At 46.3% G+C, this 18,761-nt stretch overlaps 1 protein-coding gene across 3 annotated transcripts in view; it reads right to left on the bottom strand.

The window, feature by feature from the left end:
* LOC144607513 (rho GTPase-activating protein 27-like) overlaps window positions 1–18,761 on the bottom strand; it is a 235,782-nt gene that overhangs the window by 37,789 nt on the left and 179,232 nt on the right. For all 3 annotated transcript variants that reach the window (XM_078424405.1, XM_078424406.1, XM_078424408.1), the window contains exons 4-8: window positions 16,054–16,275; window positions 11,598–11,678; window positions 8,341–8,472; window positions 1,603–1,670; window positions 192–279 (exon numbers count right to left, since the gene is read on the bottom strand). In XM_078424405.1, the coding sequence (XP_078280531.1) occupies window positions 192–279; window positions 1,603–1,670; window positions 8,341–8,472; window positions 11,598–11,678; window positions 16,054–16,275 (591 nt within the window). The remainder of the gene's footprint in view (window positions 1–191; window positions 280–1,602; window positions 1,671–8,340; window positions 8,473–11,597; window positions 11,679–16,053; window positions 16,276–18,761) is intronic.

The raw sequence follows: 18,761 nt of genomic DNA, 5'->3' as shown, positions 1-18,761 counted from the left end.
TCTTGTTGCTTTTTTGTATGACTGTTAGCAAATCAAATTCCTTTTATGTTTACATACTTAGCTAATAAATTAATTACAATTATAAGTATATATAATTGACTCGGATGTAAACATAGACCAGTGAAAATGACTCCACCATTTCATTATTTCAATTGGTTTAATTTTCAGTATTGTAGTTTAAATGTCATTACCAAGCTCCCTGCAGACTGATTCTTGGGATCTTTGTAAAATGTCAGTATTCCACCCTGCAGAACAGTCCAGGATGATGTCCAGTTCTTCCTGAAATTAGGAAGAATAAAATCAGTTATGCCACGCTTTCAGTAACAGAGGTGGAGCCGTGAGCAACAGGAGAAATGATGACTGATCCTATGTCAGTGCATTACCCTGACAGGAATTAATCAGTGAGTAACAGAGGAAACAGGCACAATCTCGTCCTGTTAATGAAACATTACGAGGAACATTAGGTGATAATTCCACTTCGGTAGCCCGCACCCCAATGGCATAAAAACTGAATTGTCCAATTTCCAGTTACCCCACCTCCCCATCCAGCCCCCCCCCCACCCATGCCCCCATATACCTCTCTTACCCCACCTCCCCCCCAGCCCCCCCCCACCCATGCCCCAATATACCTCTCTTACCCCATCTCCCCCCAGCCCCCCCACCTATGCCTCATTTACCTCTCTTACCCCACCTCCCCCCAGCCCCCCCCACCCATGCCCCCATATTCCTCTCTTACCCCACCTCCACTCCTCCCCCACCCAGCCCCCCCACCCATGCTCCCATACACCTCTCTTACCCCACCTCCCCCCAGTCCCCCACCCATGCTCCCATACACCTCTCTTACCCCACCTCCACTCCTCCCACACCCAGCCCCCCCCCCCACCCATGCCCCCATATACCTCTCTTACCCCACCTCCCCCCCAACCCATGCCCCCATATACCTCTCTTACCCCACCTCCCCCCCAGCCCCCCAACCCATGCTCCCATATACCTCTCTTACCCCACCTCCACTCCTCCCACACCCAGCCCCCCCCCCCCACCCATGCTCCCATACACCTCTCTTACCCCACCTCCCCACAAACAGTGAAACTAGTAGGATGACCAGGGTGGTGGAGGGACGGAGAGAGAGGGCATGCAAGGGTTACTTGAAATTAGAGAATCGATATTCATACCGCTGGGTTGTAACCTGCCCACACGATATAGTTCGTGGTGTTCCTCCAATTTGCATGTGGCCTCACTCTGACAATAGAGGAGGCTCAGGCCAGAAAGGTCAGTGTGGGAATGGGAAGGGGAGTTAAAATGTTTGGCAAGAGATTGTGTAGGCCTTGGCGGACTGAGCAGAGGTGTTCAGCGAAACAATTGTTGAGTCTGCACTTGGACTCGATATATAGGAGTCCACACCTGGAACAGCGGATACAGTAGATGAGGTTGGAGGAGATGCAAGTGAACCTCTGCCTTACCTGAAAGGACTGTCAGGGTCCCTGGATGGAGTCAAGGGAGGAGATTGGACTCCAGAACTGCGCAGCCACAGATCCTGGGAGTCACTGGACTCCAGAACTGCACAGCCACAGATCCTGGGAGTCATTGGGAAAGATTTCTCACCTGATGCGCTTCCCGTTATCTGCCACCTTGGCTTTGTTTAAAATTCCAGCTTTGTCCAGCGATTGGGACTAAACAATTGAAGGGAAATCACAAGTGAGAATATAGAAAGGGACAATGAAGGCCAGGCTCTGCACATGCACATCAAATGCCCAATGAGTAGGTGCATTATAAGGGGAACATAAATTAGCTACATGCTAGCAATTGAGAACTGAAAACACCATCACCCTAAACCCTACAGAGTATCCAGAACAAAAACAGTCCGAAACTCAGTGAAACTGTGCAGCCCCAACTAACACCATGGGAATGTTAGTAGCATGAGAATGCATCAGGCACCAAAGTGGTGGTAACATTTAAACAAAAATTGGCTAATGTTGAAAATTCAGAGCTTTAAAAAGTCACCCGATGATCAGATCCCTTGTGAAGCGCCCTGCATGAAGAGTAGGGTTGCCAACTGCCCCGTATTAGACAGGACAGCCCGTATTTTAGGCTAAATTAGTTTGTCCCGTACGGGACCGCCCTTGTCCCGTATTAGTAGAGTTTCCTCCTCCCAAATAAGGAACAAAGGGTGACGTCCCCACCCCACGCCCCATGTGACCTCACTCAGCCAGTGGCCACGTGCTCCCTCTCCACAAATGGCGGCCGCCCGAGCGGGAGCACGTGGCTGCTGGCTGGGTGAGGTCACGTGGGGCGTGGGGCGGTGACGTCACCTTGTCCCGTATTTGGTAGTGAGGAAGTTGACAACCCTAATAAAGAGTAAACTCAGACAGAGAAGCGCGTGAAGCAGTGTTGCAGCATTACAGAGAGTGGATCAGTGTGAAGCAGGAGGTGGCCTCACACACAATAGGAATCACTAACGTGTGGGAGCAGGATGTCAACGCGCTGCCCAAGTGCAAGCTCAGCACTAAAGTCAGATGCATTTCGCCTATGTGTCGCAAATAATGCCTCAAAAGAAACAAATCAGAAATTAAGCCATTTCATAAGTTTATTGCATTTAGTTGTTTGCAATCAAACCATGCTACTAGTTCCCTTCCTTATAGGAGTCTCTCAAAGGTCCTTGCAGGGCAGAATGGATGGGCCCAAAGGGCTGACAACAAATCTGAAGGTCATTCATCTCCGAGATCATTGGAAATGTTGTACCTCTAAACACAACGTGAAAGGATATTACATCTGGGGTTAGTGGGTCATGAATGAAATATTGGCTTCACTCAGCTTGAAAACACATCAGCATAGAAAATAATCCACAGTCATTGGTTATAAATGCCAATGTAATAATAACTGCATTGTGCAAACTATTTCCAAAATCTGGTTCCTTTGCAGTTCACTGTGAAACATGTTATATTCAGCACAACTGACTGCAAATGCACTCATCTCTGAGAAAGCAATCATTTTGTCACGTGCTTTGCAGAGTCAGACAGCAGGAATCAGAGAACCATGTTCTATGAACCATGTTCTAACCCCATCCCTTCCATTCCTGTTGCATCTTCATTCGTGATAATGTTTTTCTTTTTCACTAATTTGCTTGCAGGAAAAGAACAAGGCGCTTACTTTAAAATGTCCTGCAATAAACTCCATGTACAAAACAGCAGGGAGAGAATAAGACACAAACAGAGCTCATCGCAGACTACATTTTTTTGCACAGACAATAAATATCTTGCGAAGGAAGGAACTGGAAATACTTGTTTGTACCGAAGATAGACACAAAATGCCAGAGTAACAGCGAATCAGTCAGCATCTCTGGAGAAAAGGAATAGGTTACATTTCAGGTCGAGACCCTACTTCAGACTTGCTTCAGTCTGAAGGAGAGTATCGACCCAAAACATCACCTATTCCATTTCTCCAGAGATGTTGCCTGACCCACTGAGATGCTCCAGCATTTTGTGTCTATCATCAAACAAATATCTTGCCCATTATGTAACCCATAGATCTCGAGGGAAAATAACTTCTATCATGATATCTATCTAGCTTTACAACATATTGCATGGTATAGACAACTGAATTAATCTTTTAGGTTTTAACACATCCAAGATCAATTCTGTGCCCATACAGGAGTTATTATTTTGGATTATCAATTAGATTATGTACAATTTATTTTCAGCTACATATAAACTCCCAATCCTTTGTTCTTATTATAATGGAATGGTTTTAGTACCATATTTGTATTTTTAAAGCCTTTAATACATTGGCTGCCTTGTCCATTTAAAAAAAATGAAAATAATATTATCTGTTCAAAAATAGTTGTATCCACGACTCGAACACAAAAGCATTCAAGGACTATCAGGAGTCGAAATATAGATATATATATATATATATTTCAGACTAAATAAATACTGTCTGAATGATTTTAACCTGGATAAAATGTAAGTGATAACAGCTTTGAGTATCCTATGTTATAATTTAAGTAGTGAGAGGAGGAAAATCCACTGGGCAGCTGGAGAGAGCCCCGCAGTGAGGGCCCCGCATGGAGGGCCCCACGGAGAGGGCCCCGCATGGAGGGCCCCACGGAGAAGGCCCCGCGTGGAGAGCCCCGTGGAGAGGGCCCCGCGGAGAGGGCCCCGCGTGGAGAGGGCCCCGCGAGGAGAGCCCCGTGGAGAGGGCCCTGCGGAGAGGGCCCCGCGTGGAGAGGGCCCCGCGAGGAGAGCCCCGTGGAGAGGGCCCCGCGAGTAGAGCCCCGTGGAGAGGGCCCCGCCTGGAGGGCCCCACGGAGAGGGACGCATGGAGGGTCCTGCGGAGAGGGCCCCGCATGGAGGGTCCTGCGGAGAGGGCCCCGCATGGAGGGCCCCGCATGGAGGGTCCTGCGGAGAGGGCCGCATGGAGGGTCCTGCAGAGAGGGCCGCATGGAGGGTCCTGCAGAGAGGGCCCCGCATGGAGGGTCCTGCGGAGAGGGCCGCATGGAGGGTCCTGCAGAGAGGGCCCCGCGTGGAGGGTCCTGCGGAGAGAGCCCTGCGGAGAGGGCCCCGCATGGAGGGCCCTGCGGAGAGGGACGCATGGAGGGCCCCGCGGAGAGGGCCCCGCATGGAGGGCCCCGCATGGATGGTCCTGCGGAGAGGGACGCATGGAGGGTCCCGCTGAGAGGGACGCATGGAGGGTCCCGGGGAGAGGATGGATGGGCAATTGAAGAAATCCGGCAACTCTAAAACTGCCAGTGTCACCACTGATGAACAGTCTTTCTGCGTATCTTCTATCAAACAATTCGAAGGAGAAAACTTGGAGTGCATTTTCTTTATTTCTTGTTCCTAGATAATGTATAAGAGTTCGGTGAACTTTTGTAACTTTATCGACACCAAAAGATGGCGACACTTGTGTCCTGCCTAGGTGAGGTCTGTTGCATGATTTTGCCGGGTTGCATGGGTTTTCTCCAAGATCTTCGGTTTCCTCCCACAATCCAAAGACTTATTGGTTTGTAGGTTAATTGGCCTGGTATAAATGTAAATTGTCCCTAGTGTATGTTGGATAGTGTTAATGTGAGGAGATCGTTGGTCGGTGTGGATTCGGTGGGCCGAATGGGCCTGTTTCTGTGCTGTATCTCTAAACTATACAAAACAAAGCAATTTACTGTACCTAGGTCTATGACAATAAAGTATAATTGAATCATTGAGCTCAGTGGGAATAGGATATTGGAATACATCCTGCTTTTCTAGATGAACCTAGAGCATACTGATAACAGCTCTCTTCTCTTTCATAATTACAAAGATACTTGGATCTGATGAAAGGGTACTGACCTTACACTGATAAACTTGGCACACACAGCAATGCTGGTACTGGACATGGTGGGTTCCTTTGGAACATTGGGTGTTATGAACACAAGCAGTCAGATCAACTCTTCCCCACTTGAAAAGAGTTTGGCAATGCATGCATTCAATAACAACTGCCACACGGTTAAACTGGCAGGAACCCCAACCAGGAATTACCTCTGCATTACAGAGGAAGCGCAAACCACAATTTCATTCAGGAACTGCATAAATCATACTTTTCCTTTTCAGGGCAATTAACAAACTACTTCACTTCTCCAATAATGTGCAAAAAAACCCCTGATGTTAACATTGGGGATGGGGATTGGGATTGGGATGTGACACAAAGACCCAAGTCCTGCGGTAGATCAGCCAGGATCATATTGAATGGTGGGGCAGAAGTTGGGGCTGAATGGCCTACTCTGCTCTCATTTTCTTGTGTTAATCTCTACAAACCTTAAGATATGATATGATAGAACTTTATTTATCCCAGGAAGGAAATTAATTTGCCAACAGTCATAAAAAACACAAAATACATGAAATCCCAATGTTTGGGGAGTCTAGAACAAGGGGCCACAGTTTAAGAATAAGCAATTTAAAACTGAGATGAGGAAAAAAAATTCAGTCAGAGAGTTGTGAATCTGTGGAATTCTCTGCCTCAGAAGGCAGTGGAGGCCATTTCTCTGAATGCATTCAAGAGAGAGCTAGATAGAGCTCTTAAGGATAGCGGAGTCAGGGGGTATGGGGAGAAGGCAGGAACGGGGTACTGATTGAGAAAGATCACCCTCACAAGGGTCGAGAAGATGGAAAGAACAATCAGCTCTTTTGTGAGAAAGTGGTTAGGTGTTCCTCGATGCCTGAGCAGCGTAGGCCTGTACGGTCAGGGAGGTACTTCAGCTGCCTCTCTCTAGCCTCACAGAGGAGTTCAAGTGCACTAAAGTCAGACTAGAGATGACCCTGGCTGAATCGAGGGACACTGTCATCCGAGCTGCTGCCCCAACCCTGGCAACAGGAAAGAAGTGGACGGCTAAGAATGCGACACAGCAGGCAAAATCTGCTCTCCACCAAGGCGACATGATTGGGCAAGTCCAGCACGGAAAAAGTGGCTTGGGGCTTGGCGGAAAGCGACCTTGCTGGAACAAGGCATCCTCACTGGAGTGCCGGAAGTTGGTCGCGGCCGAAGTGCGCCGACAGGAGGAGTCGAGTAGGTGTGCCAAGGCTGTGTCGCAAGCTAAACAGGGCCAGTGGATGAGATGGGAGAGTGTGGAAAAGCGGAAGATCAGCTGGAAGGACATGTGGGAGATGGAGGCGAGCAGGATAAGCTTCCTCATTCAGGCAATCTATGATGTCCTTCCTAGCCCAAAAAATCTCAACCAATGGCTGGGCGAAGATCCATCATGCCCCCTATGTTCAACACCAGCCACGCTTAAGCACATCCTCACTGGGTGTAAAGTGAGCCTCTCCATAGGACGGTACACCTGGAGACATAATCAAGTGCTCAAATGCCTGGTAGCGACTCTGGAAAGCAGGAGAACAACCAACAATGCCCTGCCGCCCAGAACAATCAACCCAGTTATGCCAATTGCCTTTGTTCGGGAAGGGGAACAAAGGCAACGGAAAATTCCACCAAGGACCAGGTTTGAACAACTGGCAGATGCTGGTGGACGTGGACCAATGGCTTACGGTTCCATCAGAGATAGCCATCACCAACTTGAGGCCTGATCTTGTCCGCTGGTCCAACTCTCAGCGCATGGTGTATTTTGTGGAGCTCACAGTCCCTTGGGAGGATGCTGTGCAGAAAGCCTTCGAAAGAAAGAAACTGCGCTACACAGACCTTGCAGCGGAGGCAGAACAGCGGGGCTGGAGAGCAAAGATCTGCTCAGTAGAAGTTGGATGTCGGGGCTTCGAGACAACATCTACCGTAAGACTGATGAAGGACCTGGGGATCAGCGGACAGGCCCTACACCAGGCCATCAAGGAAACATCACAGGTGGCAGAGCGGAGTAGGCAGTGGCTCTGGCTGAAGAGGAAAGACCCCATCTGGTCTCCCAAATAAGCCGGCAAGGCAGATGCAGAGGGGGGTGGTTCTGGGACACCAGAATGCACTGCTGAGTCTACTGGAGATGTCGTGGGCCCAGTTAGCGAAACGTTGATGAAAGTAGGTGCCCACTTGATAACCCCAATGACGTGTCTGCCCAGCCTTTCTCTACATCGGAGGAGCGTAGGTGAGTGCTTAAGCCTCCCATCACCACCGGGAGCAAGTTAAGAGGTGGCACTTTGGATTTTAACATCACATCCTGTGTATTTGAAAACATAAGGCAAGAAGAGAAACTTTTAAAGGACAAGTTTTTTTTTACACAGAGGATGGTGAAAATTTTGAGCGTGCTGCCAAGGGTGATGATGGAGACAGATACGATACTGGCATTTGAAACTTTGGATACAGACATGGATATGCAGGAAATGGAGAGATATGGATTATGTACAACAGATATGTGTTGGTCTTGGCACTATATTCCGCACAGATATTGTGGGCCAAGGACCAATTCTTGCGTTGTATGTTCTATGTATCAAACTCTGTGATGCCCCTATATAGAATGCAGTTGATACTTTCTATTTATATTAGCAAATGTATACAATTTTGTTTGCATTTCCCAAAAAATGAATATCGACTCTACGTTCATACATAATAACATTTCAATTTGATCCTAGATTGACCCCATCACAAAGCATAAAGGAGACTGGATTGAAAATGTTCCCAAGTCAAACCTACCTCCACCCCTCAAGCATCAGCAAATGCCAGGACTCCCTTGGTCTGCCAATCCCCTTCATCAGCTAAAGATCCCAGTAGTTCTGTTGGACTAATTTCACAATTGATTGAGAAGGCAGAGGGTTTTCCACCCTGTGATATTGGATAGAAACCCAGGCGTTGGAGTGAACAGGTCAGCATTTACACAAACGTTTGCATCAACAAGAGAGCCCTGCAAGCTCCACACAACGATGCCTCATTTACCTTCTCCTCAGTGTCAGAGCGGAGCAGAGGAATCATTTTCAGTGACTGCCCATGGCGCCAGTGTGAGAAAACCAAATTTCCCTCTTGGTCCATTCCATTTCCGGCACTATGTTGATTTGATGGAGCTTCATACTGGAGAAGAGGCAAAGATACCTATTATTCTTACACTCTGTGACATAGATCCTGCTTAATCTATACAGTGGCACGCACTGGCAATAACAATACAACCCAGACATTTAGAAAATAATCCTTTCTCAATCACAGAATAATGAAGCCTTTGCAGTTAGAAGGACAGAGAAGCATCTGCCTGCACCACAGAATATTAACTTGCTTGTTCACAACTGCAAGATTTTCATAACTATTGAAAGTGAAGTTTCTCTGTTACCCAAAAGAACCAACAATTAGGTGTCACAGTGGCACAGCGGGTGGAGCTGCTGCCTCACAGCACCAGAGACTCAGGTTTCATTCTGACTTTAGTTGCAGTCAGGGTGGAGTTTCTTCACTTACCTTCTCCTAAGGTTGGAGCGTGGCGGGGGAGTGCGTGGGTTTCCTCCGGGTGCTCTGATTTCCTCCCACATCCAAAAGACATGCGGGTTTGTTGGGTAATTGGTCTCTGTAAATTGTCGCTAGCGTGTAGGTAGTAGATAAGAAAGTGGGATAACATAGAACTAGTGGGATTGGGTGATCAAAGGTCAGCGTGGACGTTGAAGGGCCAGTTTCTATGGTCTATCTTTCAATTAATTAGACAAAAAAATCTTTAGATCCCATAAGCTAGAATGGGAATTATGGCCAAAGGGCAGATGTGTATTGACCAGTAGAGACAGGCTGTGACGGGGAGCGCTGGTCAGTGCGGACTCGGTGGGCTGAAGGGCATCTTTCCGTGCTGTATTTCTAAACTAAACTAAGACCAATGTCTGTGCTCTATAACTCTATAACAAAGTAGTCATATCATATCATATATATACAGCCGGAAACAGGCCTTTTCGGCCCACCAAGTCCGTGCACCCCAGTGATCCCCGTACATTAACACTATCCTACACCCACTAGGGACAATTTTTTTTTTTTTACATTTACCCAGCCAATTAACCTACATACCTGTACGTCTTTGGAGTGTGGGAGGAAACTGAAGATCTCGGAGAAAACCCACGCAGGTCACGGGGAGAACGTACAAACTCCTTATAGTGCAGCACCCGTAGTCAGGATCGAACCTGAGTCTCCGGCGCTGCATTCGCTGTAAAGCAGCAACTCTACCGCTGCGCTACGGTGCCGCCCAAGTTGCCAAAGCAAGTTGAAAAGTGCACATCATGGCTCTGTCTGACGACTGCTTTGTGTGCTGCATCCCACAGCCCCAGCATAGTTGCTTTCCCTCTCAACTTCCCTCATTCATCTGCTCCCAACTCTTCTCCACCCCAGGAAGATTTCTTAAATGGCAGCAAAAGTGTCACATGGACATCCTTAGTTCCCTCTTTCATAAACATGTCCTGTGTTCTACAAACTTAGATTAATATTTGGTTGCTTCCTCATTTTTCCAGGTCAGTTGATAGGTCATTGTACTGCAACATTAACTCTCTCATGAACAGATAGTCACCCCACAAAGTTTGCCAAACAACCAGCAATGCTTAGAAGCTTCTCTCCAGTGGCTGTAAATTTAACTCTGATTTTACCAAAAAATGTTTATCATAGGTTCACTCAAATAACTCGTGTTTCTCCAACAAATGTTCCTGTTTGGCAGAAGAGGTAGTTGTTACAGGCACTGTAACAATATTTGACAGTTACACAGGTAGGAAAGTTACACAGGTAGGGATCTTATCGAAACATATAAGATTATTAAGGGATTGGACACGTTAGAGGCAGGAAACATGTTCCCAATGTTGGGGGGGGGGGGTCCAGAACCAGGGGCCACAGTTTAAGAATAAGGGGTAGGCCATTTAGAACGGAGATGAGGAAAAACTTTTTCAGTCAGAGAGTTGTAAATCTGTGGAATTCTCGGCCTCAGAAGGTAGTGGAGGCCAATTCTCTGAATAAATTCAAGAGAGAGCTAGATAGAGCTCTTAAGGATAGGTCAGGGGGTATGGGGAGAAGGCAGGAACGGGGTACTGATTGAGAATGATCAGCCATGATCACGTTGAATGGTGGTGCTAGCTTGAAGGGCCGAATGGCCTACTCCTGCACCTATTGTCTATTGAAAGGTTAGAGGCATATGGACCAGATGCAGGCTGGTGGGGCTAGCATTGTTGGTAATTTTAGTCGGCATGGATAAGTTGGGCCTAAGGGCCAGTTTTCGTGCTGTAGTACAATGCTGGGTCAAAGGGCCTGTTTCCATACTGCATCTCTAAGCACATTAACCCAGAGCAGACATGTGTCCTTCTACCTCCACATCAGTGTTTACCCTTTCCACAGCAGCCACTAGTACACTTGCTGTTGAGATGAGTGTCTTCTTTGTGGCCAATTATTAAGAAGTTAGGGTTAGCATCAAAAATAATCAGGTAACTAATTTCCATCCTCACCTAAAAAGAGCAAGTCAGTCCAATATTTAATTGAGTACAAGGCACACGTCTAGCTCCACCTCTTGCCCCCACAAACTACACCTCTTTCCCTACATCCCAGCAAGGAGTAGATTCCTGTGTCAGAAGTGGTTCCACTGCAACAGTTTCAGAGTGTAGACAGCAGCAACGCTCCGATCTCTGCAAGAAAAGTTGCTGCAGGCACTCGAGCACATTGTAGAGTATTATACCTATTGATTAAGAAATGAGCATCATGCACATTGTCTGCGTATGTGAGGACACTGTCAATGCTGGGGAGATAATACAGAGATACATCATGGAAACAGGCCCTTCAGTCCCCGAGTCCGTGCTGACCAGAGTTCCCCCCACATTAACACTATTCTACACACTGGGGACAATTTACAGAAGCCAATTAACTTTTGGTGTGTGGGAGGAAATCCGAGCACCTGGAGAAAACCCACACAGTCTCACAGGGAGTACATACAAACTCCGTACAGACCACACCCGTAGCAATTCTACCACTGCCCCACTGTACCACCCACTTTTTAAAATGCACATGCAATTTCCAGGTGGACTGAAATGGGCCCAATTCCAATAAATCCTTCGTAAAACAATTTTTATACTGACTCGATGCATTAGGGCCAAATAAGTCCAAATATAAGCCAGAGCCCCATATAATGGGCACCTCACAATTAACACTTATGATTCAAGGTTCTTTGTGGTTCAATTGCCAATAGTTCTGACCATTCTTACCTGTGGAAGTTCCCACTCTGATTTATCTTCATCTAGATTATAATAATAAAACTTCCCACTGGCATCTGTGTGCCTGATCCACTAGGAGAAACAAAATAAAAACAGAGGTCAGACTACATCACTTTCATCATACAACAGGTTGAAATCCTACAATAAAAGTTATGTCTGACGAATTGTAGTGTAAGATGTTGGATAGATATAGAAAAGTCACAGAACCGCTGCCAAGAATTGTTCAAAGAAGGAACTGCAGATGCTGGTTTAAACCGAAGTTAGACACAAAAAGCTGGAGTAACTCAGCGGGTCAGGCAGCATCTCTGGAGAGAATGAATGGGTGACTTTTCGGGTCGAGACCCTTTTTCAGACTGAAGCGTCACCCATTCCTTCCCTCCAGAGATGCTGCCTGGCCCGCTGAGTTACTGCAGCTTTTTGTGTCTATTCCAGGAATTGTTCACTGCTGAAGCAACATTGCACCTACAATCCACCCTATGTACGCAGTTCAATGGCAGCACCAAGCCACCAGTTAGCTCCAAATGGAGACGTAGCACAAATTAGAAATCTCTAAACACATTAACCCAGAGCAGGCATGTGTCCTTCTGCCTCCACACCAAATATGAAGCACAGAAAGGTAATATTCAGACATAGCAAGTAATTAGAAAGGCAAATGGAGTTGGCCCTTTGAAAAGTGACAATTGGAGAAAGGTAGGATATCATCATTATGGGCTTCTTTCCACATAATCCTCAATTCCCTGACAGTGGAGAGATCATGGCCACTGGGTTATCCCATACCTGGACAGTCAGAGTCATACAGTATGGAAACCAGCCCTTCGGCCCAACTGATCCAATGCTAACCAAGATGCCCAATCTCAGCTAGTCATATTTGCCCATGTTTGTACCATATCCCTCCAAACCTTTCCCATCCAGGTTCCTCCAGCATACAGTTTGGTCCTGCTCATCAATAGTAATATATATTATCTTTGCAGGATGTTCAAATAAGTTTCTAAAGGTTGATTTCTGATTTGTGAATAGATTATGGGGAGAAGGCAGGAGAATGGGATTAGGAGAGAGAGATGCATCAGCCATGATTGAATGGCAGACTAGACTTGATGGGCCGAATGGCCTACTTCTACTATTCCTTATGACCTTATTACTTTAAGAGGAACAATTGATTAGATTTGTCCTAGACTGGAATGAAGAAACAAAATGTGGGATATGATTAAATATTACAAGATACAGCAGTGGCTTGGCCAGGTAAATGCTGGCGAAATATAATGAAATCCAGAATGAAATCGAGAATATCAGAATAAGAGGCAGCCTATTTAGTATCAAGATGAGGAGACATTTCTTCTCAGAGAGTGTTATGAATAATGGGGAAAATGTGGAGGAAAAATCATTGAATATTTAGATGGACCGATGTTGAACTGCCTCAACTGGCCCATACACCCACCACCCTTTGTGTGAAAAAGTTACCTTTCAGGTTCCTACTAAATCTTTTCCCCTTCACCTTAAACTTATGTCCTCTGGTCCTCAATTCCCCTCCTCTGGGCAAGAGACTCTATGCATCTCCCCGATCTATTCCTCTCATGATTTTATGCACCTCTATAAGATCACCCCTCATCCTCCTGCCCTCCAAGGAATAGAGACCCAGCCTACTAAACTCTCCCTGTAGGTCAGACCCTCTAGTCCTGGCAACATCCTCATACATCTTCTCTGTACCCGGTCTTCAAAAAACTCCTATTTGTGAGACACGACCTGCCACGTACAAAACCATGCTGACTATCCCGAATCAGCCCTTGTTCAACTAAATGCCAGTATAACCTATCCCTCAGAATACTCTCCAGTAACTTTCTAACTACAGATGTTAAGCTCACCGGCCTATAGTTCCCAGCATTTTCCCTGCAGCCCTTAGAAACATAGAAACATACAAAATAGGTGCAGGAGAAGGCCATTCGACCCTTCGAGCCAGCACCGCCATTCATTGTGATCATGGCTGACCTTCTCGAATAGACACAACATTTGCCACCCTCCAGTCTTCCAGCACCTCTCTTGTTTTTAATGACGACTCATAAATTTCAAACAGGGCTCCCGCAATTTCTTCTCTAGTTTCCTCGGGGAAATCAGATCAGGCCCTGGAGATTTGTCTACCTTCATACACGATAGTACCTTCAGTACCTCTTCGACCGTAACACTGACTGCTCTCAAGACACTTCCATTGACTGCCCCTCCTTCCTCCTGTCTTTCTCCTTGGTAAATGCAGAGGAGAAATACTCATTGGGGACCTTGCCCATCTCCTGTGGCTCCACACAGAGGTGACCACTTTGATTCCTGAGGGGTTCCACTCTCTCTCCAGTTACCCTTCCCCACTTATGTATTTATAAAATCTCTTGGAGTTGTCCTTAATGCTATCTGCTGGAGCTATCTCTTGGCCCCTTTTTGCCCTTCAGATTTCCTTTTTTAGTTTGCTCCTTAGTTCCCAAAACTCCTTCAGGGATACACTTGATCACAGCTACCTATACCTGTCCGATGCATCCTTCTTATTCGTGATCAATGCCTCAATTTCCCACGTCAGCCAAGCTTCCTTACATTTGCCTGCCTTGCCTATGACTCTCAGCAATATGCTGGAAAACATATAGAAAGGAGAGCTAAATGAGATCAGATCAACTGTGAATAAATTGCATGGCAGGGCAGGCTCAAGAAACACATTTGCACGGCAGGGCAGGCTCAAGAAACACATTTGCATGGCAGGGCAGGCTCAAGAAACACATTTGCATGGCAGGGCAGGCTCAAGAAACACATTTCTCTATTTCTGCTCCTTTTTCTTAAATTGTAAAGTTAGATGATGCATATCACAAACTAAATTATGTTGGTATGCTTGCACCCATTAACCGGACCAACTAATATTTTTGGATGGATAGCTGAATGGATAGTAAACTGACTGCATGGAGGGAAGCAGAGGGTGATGGTGGAAGGTTGCTTCTCGGACTGGATGCCTGTGACTAGTGGTGTGCCTCAGGGTTCGGTGTTGGGCCCGTTACTGTTTGTCATCTACATCAATGATTTGGATGAGAACATACAGGGCAAGATTAGCAAGTTGGCTGATGATATGAAAGTGAATGGTTTTACAGATAGTGAAGATGGTTGTGAAAGATTGCAGCAGGATCTGGATCAATTGGCCAGGTGGGCGGAGGAATGGTTGATAGAATTTAATAGAGAATTGTGAGGTGTTGCATTTTGGGACGTCGAACAAGGGCAGGACCTACACAATAAATGGTAGGCCTCTGGGTGGTGTTGTAGAGCGGAGGGATCTAGGAGAATAGGTGCATGGTTCCTTGAAGTTCCAGTCACAGGTGATAAGGTGGTCAAAAAGGCTTTTGGCATTTTGGCCTTCATCAGTCAGAGTATTGAGTGTAGAAGTTGGGAGGTCATGTTGCAGTTGTACAAGATGTTGGTGAGACCACATTTAGACTATTGTGTTCAGTTCTGGGCACCATTTTATAGGAAAGATATTGTCAAGCTTGAAAGGGTTCAGAAAAGATTTACGAGGATGTTGCCGGGACGCGAGGGTGTGAGCTATAGGGAGAGGTTGAGTTGGCTGGTCTCTATTCCATGGAGTGGATGAGGGGGGATCTCAGAGGTGTACAAAATCATGAGAGGAATAGATCGGGTAGATGCACAGAATCTCTTGCCCAGAGTAGGGGAATTGAGGACCAGAGGACATAAGTTCAAGGTGAAGGGGAAAAGATTTAATAGGAATCTGAGAAGTCACTTTTTCACTCAAAGGTGGTGGGTGTATGGAACAAGCCGCCAGAGGAGGTAGTTGAGGTAAATGATATTCCATCATTTAAGAAACAGTTAGACAGGTACATGGATAGGACGGGTTTGGAGGGATATGGACCAAGCGCAGGCAAGTGGGACTAGTGTAGCTGAGACATTGTTGGCCGGTGTGGGCAGCTTGGGCCTGTTTCCACACTGTATTACTCAATGACTCTATGGTGTTTGTCAACAGTAAACAACTGTGATTTTACTCACATTTAAAGCCGCCTTTCTCCCTCTTTCTTCATTATTAGCCCATTAAGAGGAAAAATGTTACAAATTTGTGCTGTAGATCTAAACTACCAGTCACAAGCAGTGCCTTTTTGGACAAGGAATTTGCATCTCAAACTCCTTCATTAAAACCTGTTCTGCAAGGATTTTTCACAAACTCCATTACAGAAGATTTAATGAAATGACCTACAGTGAGCTACCTGAAAATCAGCACAGAAATTCTTCAACAGAAGAGTAGAGATCCCACCACTGGTGGGCAATCTTTGAGACAAAATTGGACATTACTTTACAATGACATTTCCAGGAGATACTATGGGAAAAATGTAAGGGTTTTGCCTTCAGAATACAAAATTTAAAATGTCACACTTCTTACTTGATCCCATCACCGTACAAAAGACATGAAGATGCTTCTTACTTTTGTGTGGGTAACTTCACTTGTGTAAAGCATCTGCCCTTCTTGGTCCACCTCTATAAACCAGCCTTGTGGAGCCTTTGGATCAATGGACTGGTATATAGCCGTATCTATTGGTGACTGTGGCTCGCTGTGATCCTCCTGCGACAAGTTGGAAGGCTGCCGTCGATGACCAGGAGGGCTCCCCTCAATTAACTCCGGATAATCTTCTTTTGGAGTGGGAGGCTGAAATGAGCACAGCAAGAGTTGTGTTCACCAGTTAAAACAAAATGTGTGCGGCAAGTTTTTTTTTACACAGAGGGTGGGTGGTAGGTGATTGGAACACACAGCCACAGGTGGTAGTGTTACATTTGAACTACTGCCATGGTCAATGCAACATTAATAATACAGGAATGGGTGACATTTCAAGTCAGGACCCTTCTTCAGACGGAGAGTCAGGGTAAACTAGAGCTATAAAAAAGGTACAAAGAACAAATGAATGAAAGGAATGCAAAGAACAAATCAGAGCCAGCAACGATGATCAAGGAAAGGTGGAGCCAACAATAGTCCATTGTTGATTGTGAAGAAGGTGATGAGCAATGGGTACAAACAGTGGAGCTCAGCAGGACTATGGTGAAACTAGCAGGATGACTAGGTTGGTGGAGGGACAGAGAGAGTAGGAATGCAAGGGTTAATTGAAGTTGGAAAAATCAACATTCATACCGCTGGTAGACACAAAATGCTGGAGTAACTCAGCGGGACAGGCAGCATCTCTAGAGAGAAGGAATGGGTGATGTTTTGGGTCGATCATATCGCTGGGATGTCTCATAGTTCATACCGCCCGAAATACGAGGTGCTGTTCCTCCAATTTGCACTTCTCATCACTCTGACAGTAGATGCGGCCCAGGACAGGAAGCTCAGTATGGGAATGGGAAGGGGAGTTAAAGTGTTTGGCAACTGGGAGATTGTGTAGGCCTAGGCACACGGAGTGAAGGTGTTCAGCGAAACGATCACCCAGTCTGCACTTGGTCGTACTGATATAGAGGAGTCCACACCCGGAACAGCGGATACAGTAGATGAGGTTGGAGGAGGTGCAAGTGAACCTCTGCCTCATGTGAAATGACTGTTGGGGTCCTTGGACAGAATAGGTATAGGGACAGGTGTTGTATCTCCTGCGGTTGCAGGGGAAAGTACCTGGGAAGGGGGTGGTTTGGGTGGAAAGGGATGAGCGGACCAGGGAGTTGCGGAGGGAACGGTTTCCTCGGAAAGTGGAGATGGGAAGATGCGACTGGTGGTGGGATTCCGTGGGAGGTGGTGATAATGTCAGAGGATTATGCATTGCGTGGTTTTTTGACAAGATCTTCGGTTTCTTCCCACACTCCAAGAACGTACAGGTTAGCAGGTTAATTGGCTTGGTCTCAATGTAAATTGTCCCAAGTGTGTATAGGATAGTATTAATGTACGGGGATCACTGATCGATGCCGACTCAGTGGGCCGAAGGGCCTGTTTCCGCGCTATACCTCTAAACTAAACAAAAAGAGTACCAAGGAGAATATAGGACTGTTCAAGGATAAGGAAGGGATTTGTGCTTGTAGTCAGAGGATGTAGTAAAGGAGTACTTTGGATCTGTATGATGGAGGGCAGTGATATTAAGGGGCATACTAATATACACGGGCAGTTTGAAATCAAGGAAGAGGTGGTGTTGGGGCATAAAGAGCATTAAAGTGGATTAATCCCCAGGGCCCAATGGGATCTATCCCAGGTTATTGGGAGAGGCAAGAACGGCGATGGCAGCGGCCAAAAGAGAGGTCCCAGAGGACTGGAGAGTAGCCAATGTCATTCCTTTGATTAGGAAGGGAAGTAGAGGGAAACCAGGTGATAGACGAAAAGATGGAGTAACTCAGCGGGACAGGCAGCATCTCTGGAGAGAAGGAATGGGCGACGTTTCGGGTCGAGACCCTTCTTCTGACTGGGTAGGGATAAGGGAAACGAGAGATATAGACGATGTTGTAGAGAGATAAAGAACAATGAATAAAAGATATGCAAAATAGTAATGATGATAAAGGAAACAAGCCATTGTAAGTTGTTTGTAGTGTGAAAATGAGAAGCTAGTACGACTTACTTGGATAGAGAGGGAATGTCGGGGCTACCTGAAGTGAGATAAATCAATATTCATACCACTGGGCCGTGAGCTGCCCAAGCACAATATGAGATGCTGTTCCTCCAATTTGCATTTAGCCTCACTCTGACAATGGAGGATACTGAGGACAGAAAGGTCAGTGTGGGAGTGAGAAGGAGAATTCAAGTTTTTAGCAACTGGGAGATCAGTTAGGTTCAGGCGGGCTGAGCGAAGGTGTTATGCAAAACAATTGCGCAGTCTACGTTTGGTCTCGCCGATAAATGAGTCCACAACTTGAACAATGGATATAACAGATGAGATTGGAGGAGGTGTTGGAGCTCTTGAAGAGCATTAATGTGGATAAATTCCCAGGACCTGATAGGATCTATCCCAGGTTATTAACAGATTAACAGACTGGGGAGATTGCAGCAGCCTTTACAAAGATCTTTGCTTCTTCTCTAGCCACAGGTGAGGTCACAAAGGACTGGAGGGAAGCTCAGTCTGTTACTTTATTCAAGAGACAATCCAGGGAATTAAAGGCCAGTGAGCCTCACATTAGTGATAGCAAAAATATTGGAGAGGATTTGTCTGGATAGGTTTTACTCCGATTGGA

This window comes from Rhinoraja longicauda, chromosome 29 (assembly GCF_053455715.1).
Source record: "Rhinoraja longicauda isolate Sanriku21f chromosome 29, sRhiLon1.1, whole genome shotgun sequence".
NCBI classification, from domain to species: domain Eukaryota; kingdom Metazoa; phylum Chordata; class Chondrichthyes; order Rajiformes; family Arhynchobatidae; genus Rhinoraja; species Rhinoraja longicauda.
The sequence above is the reverse complement of the archived record's forward strand: the minus strand, read 5'-3'. Positions and strand labels throughout refer to the sequence as shown.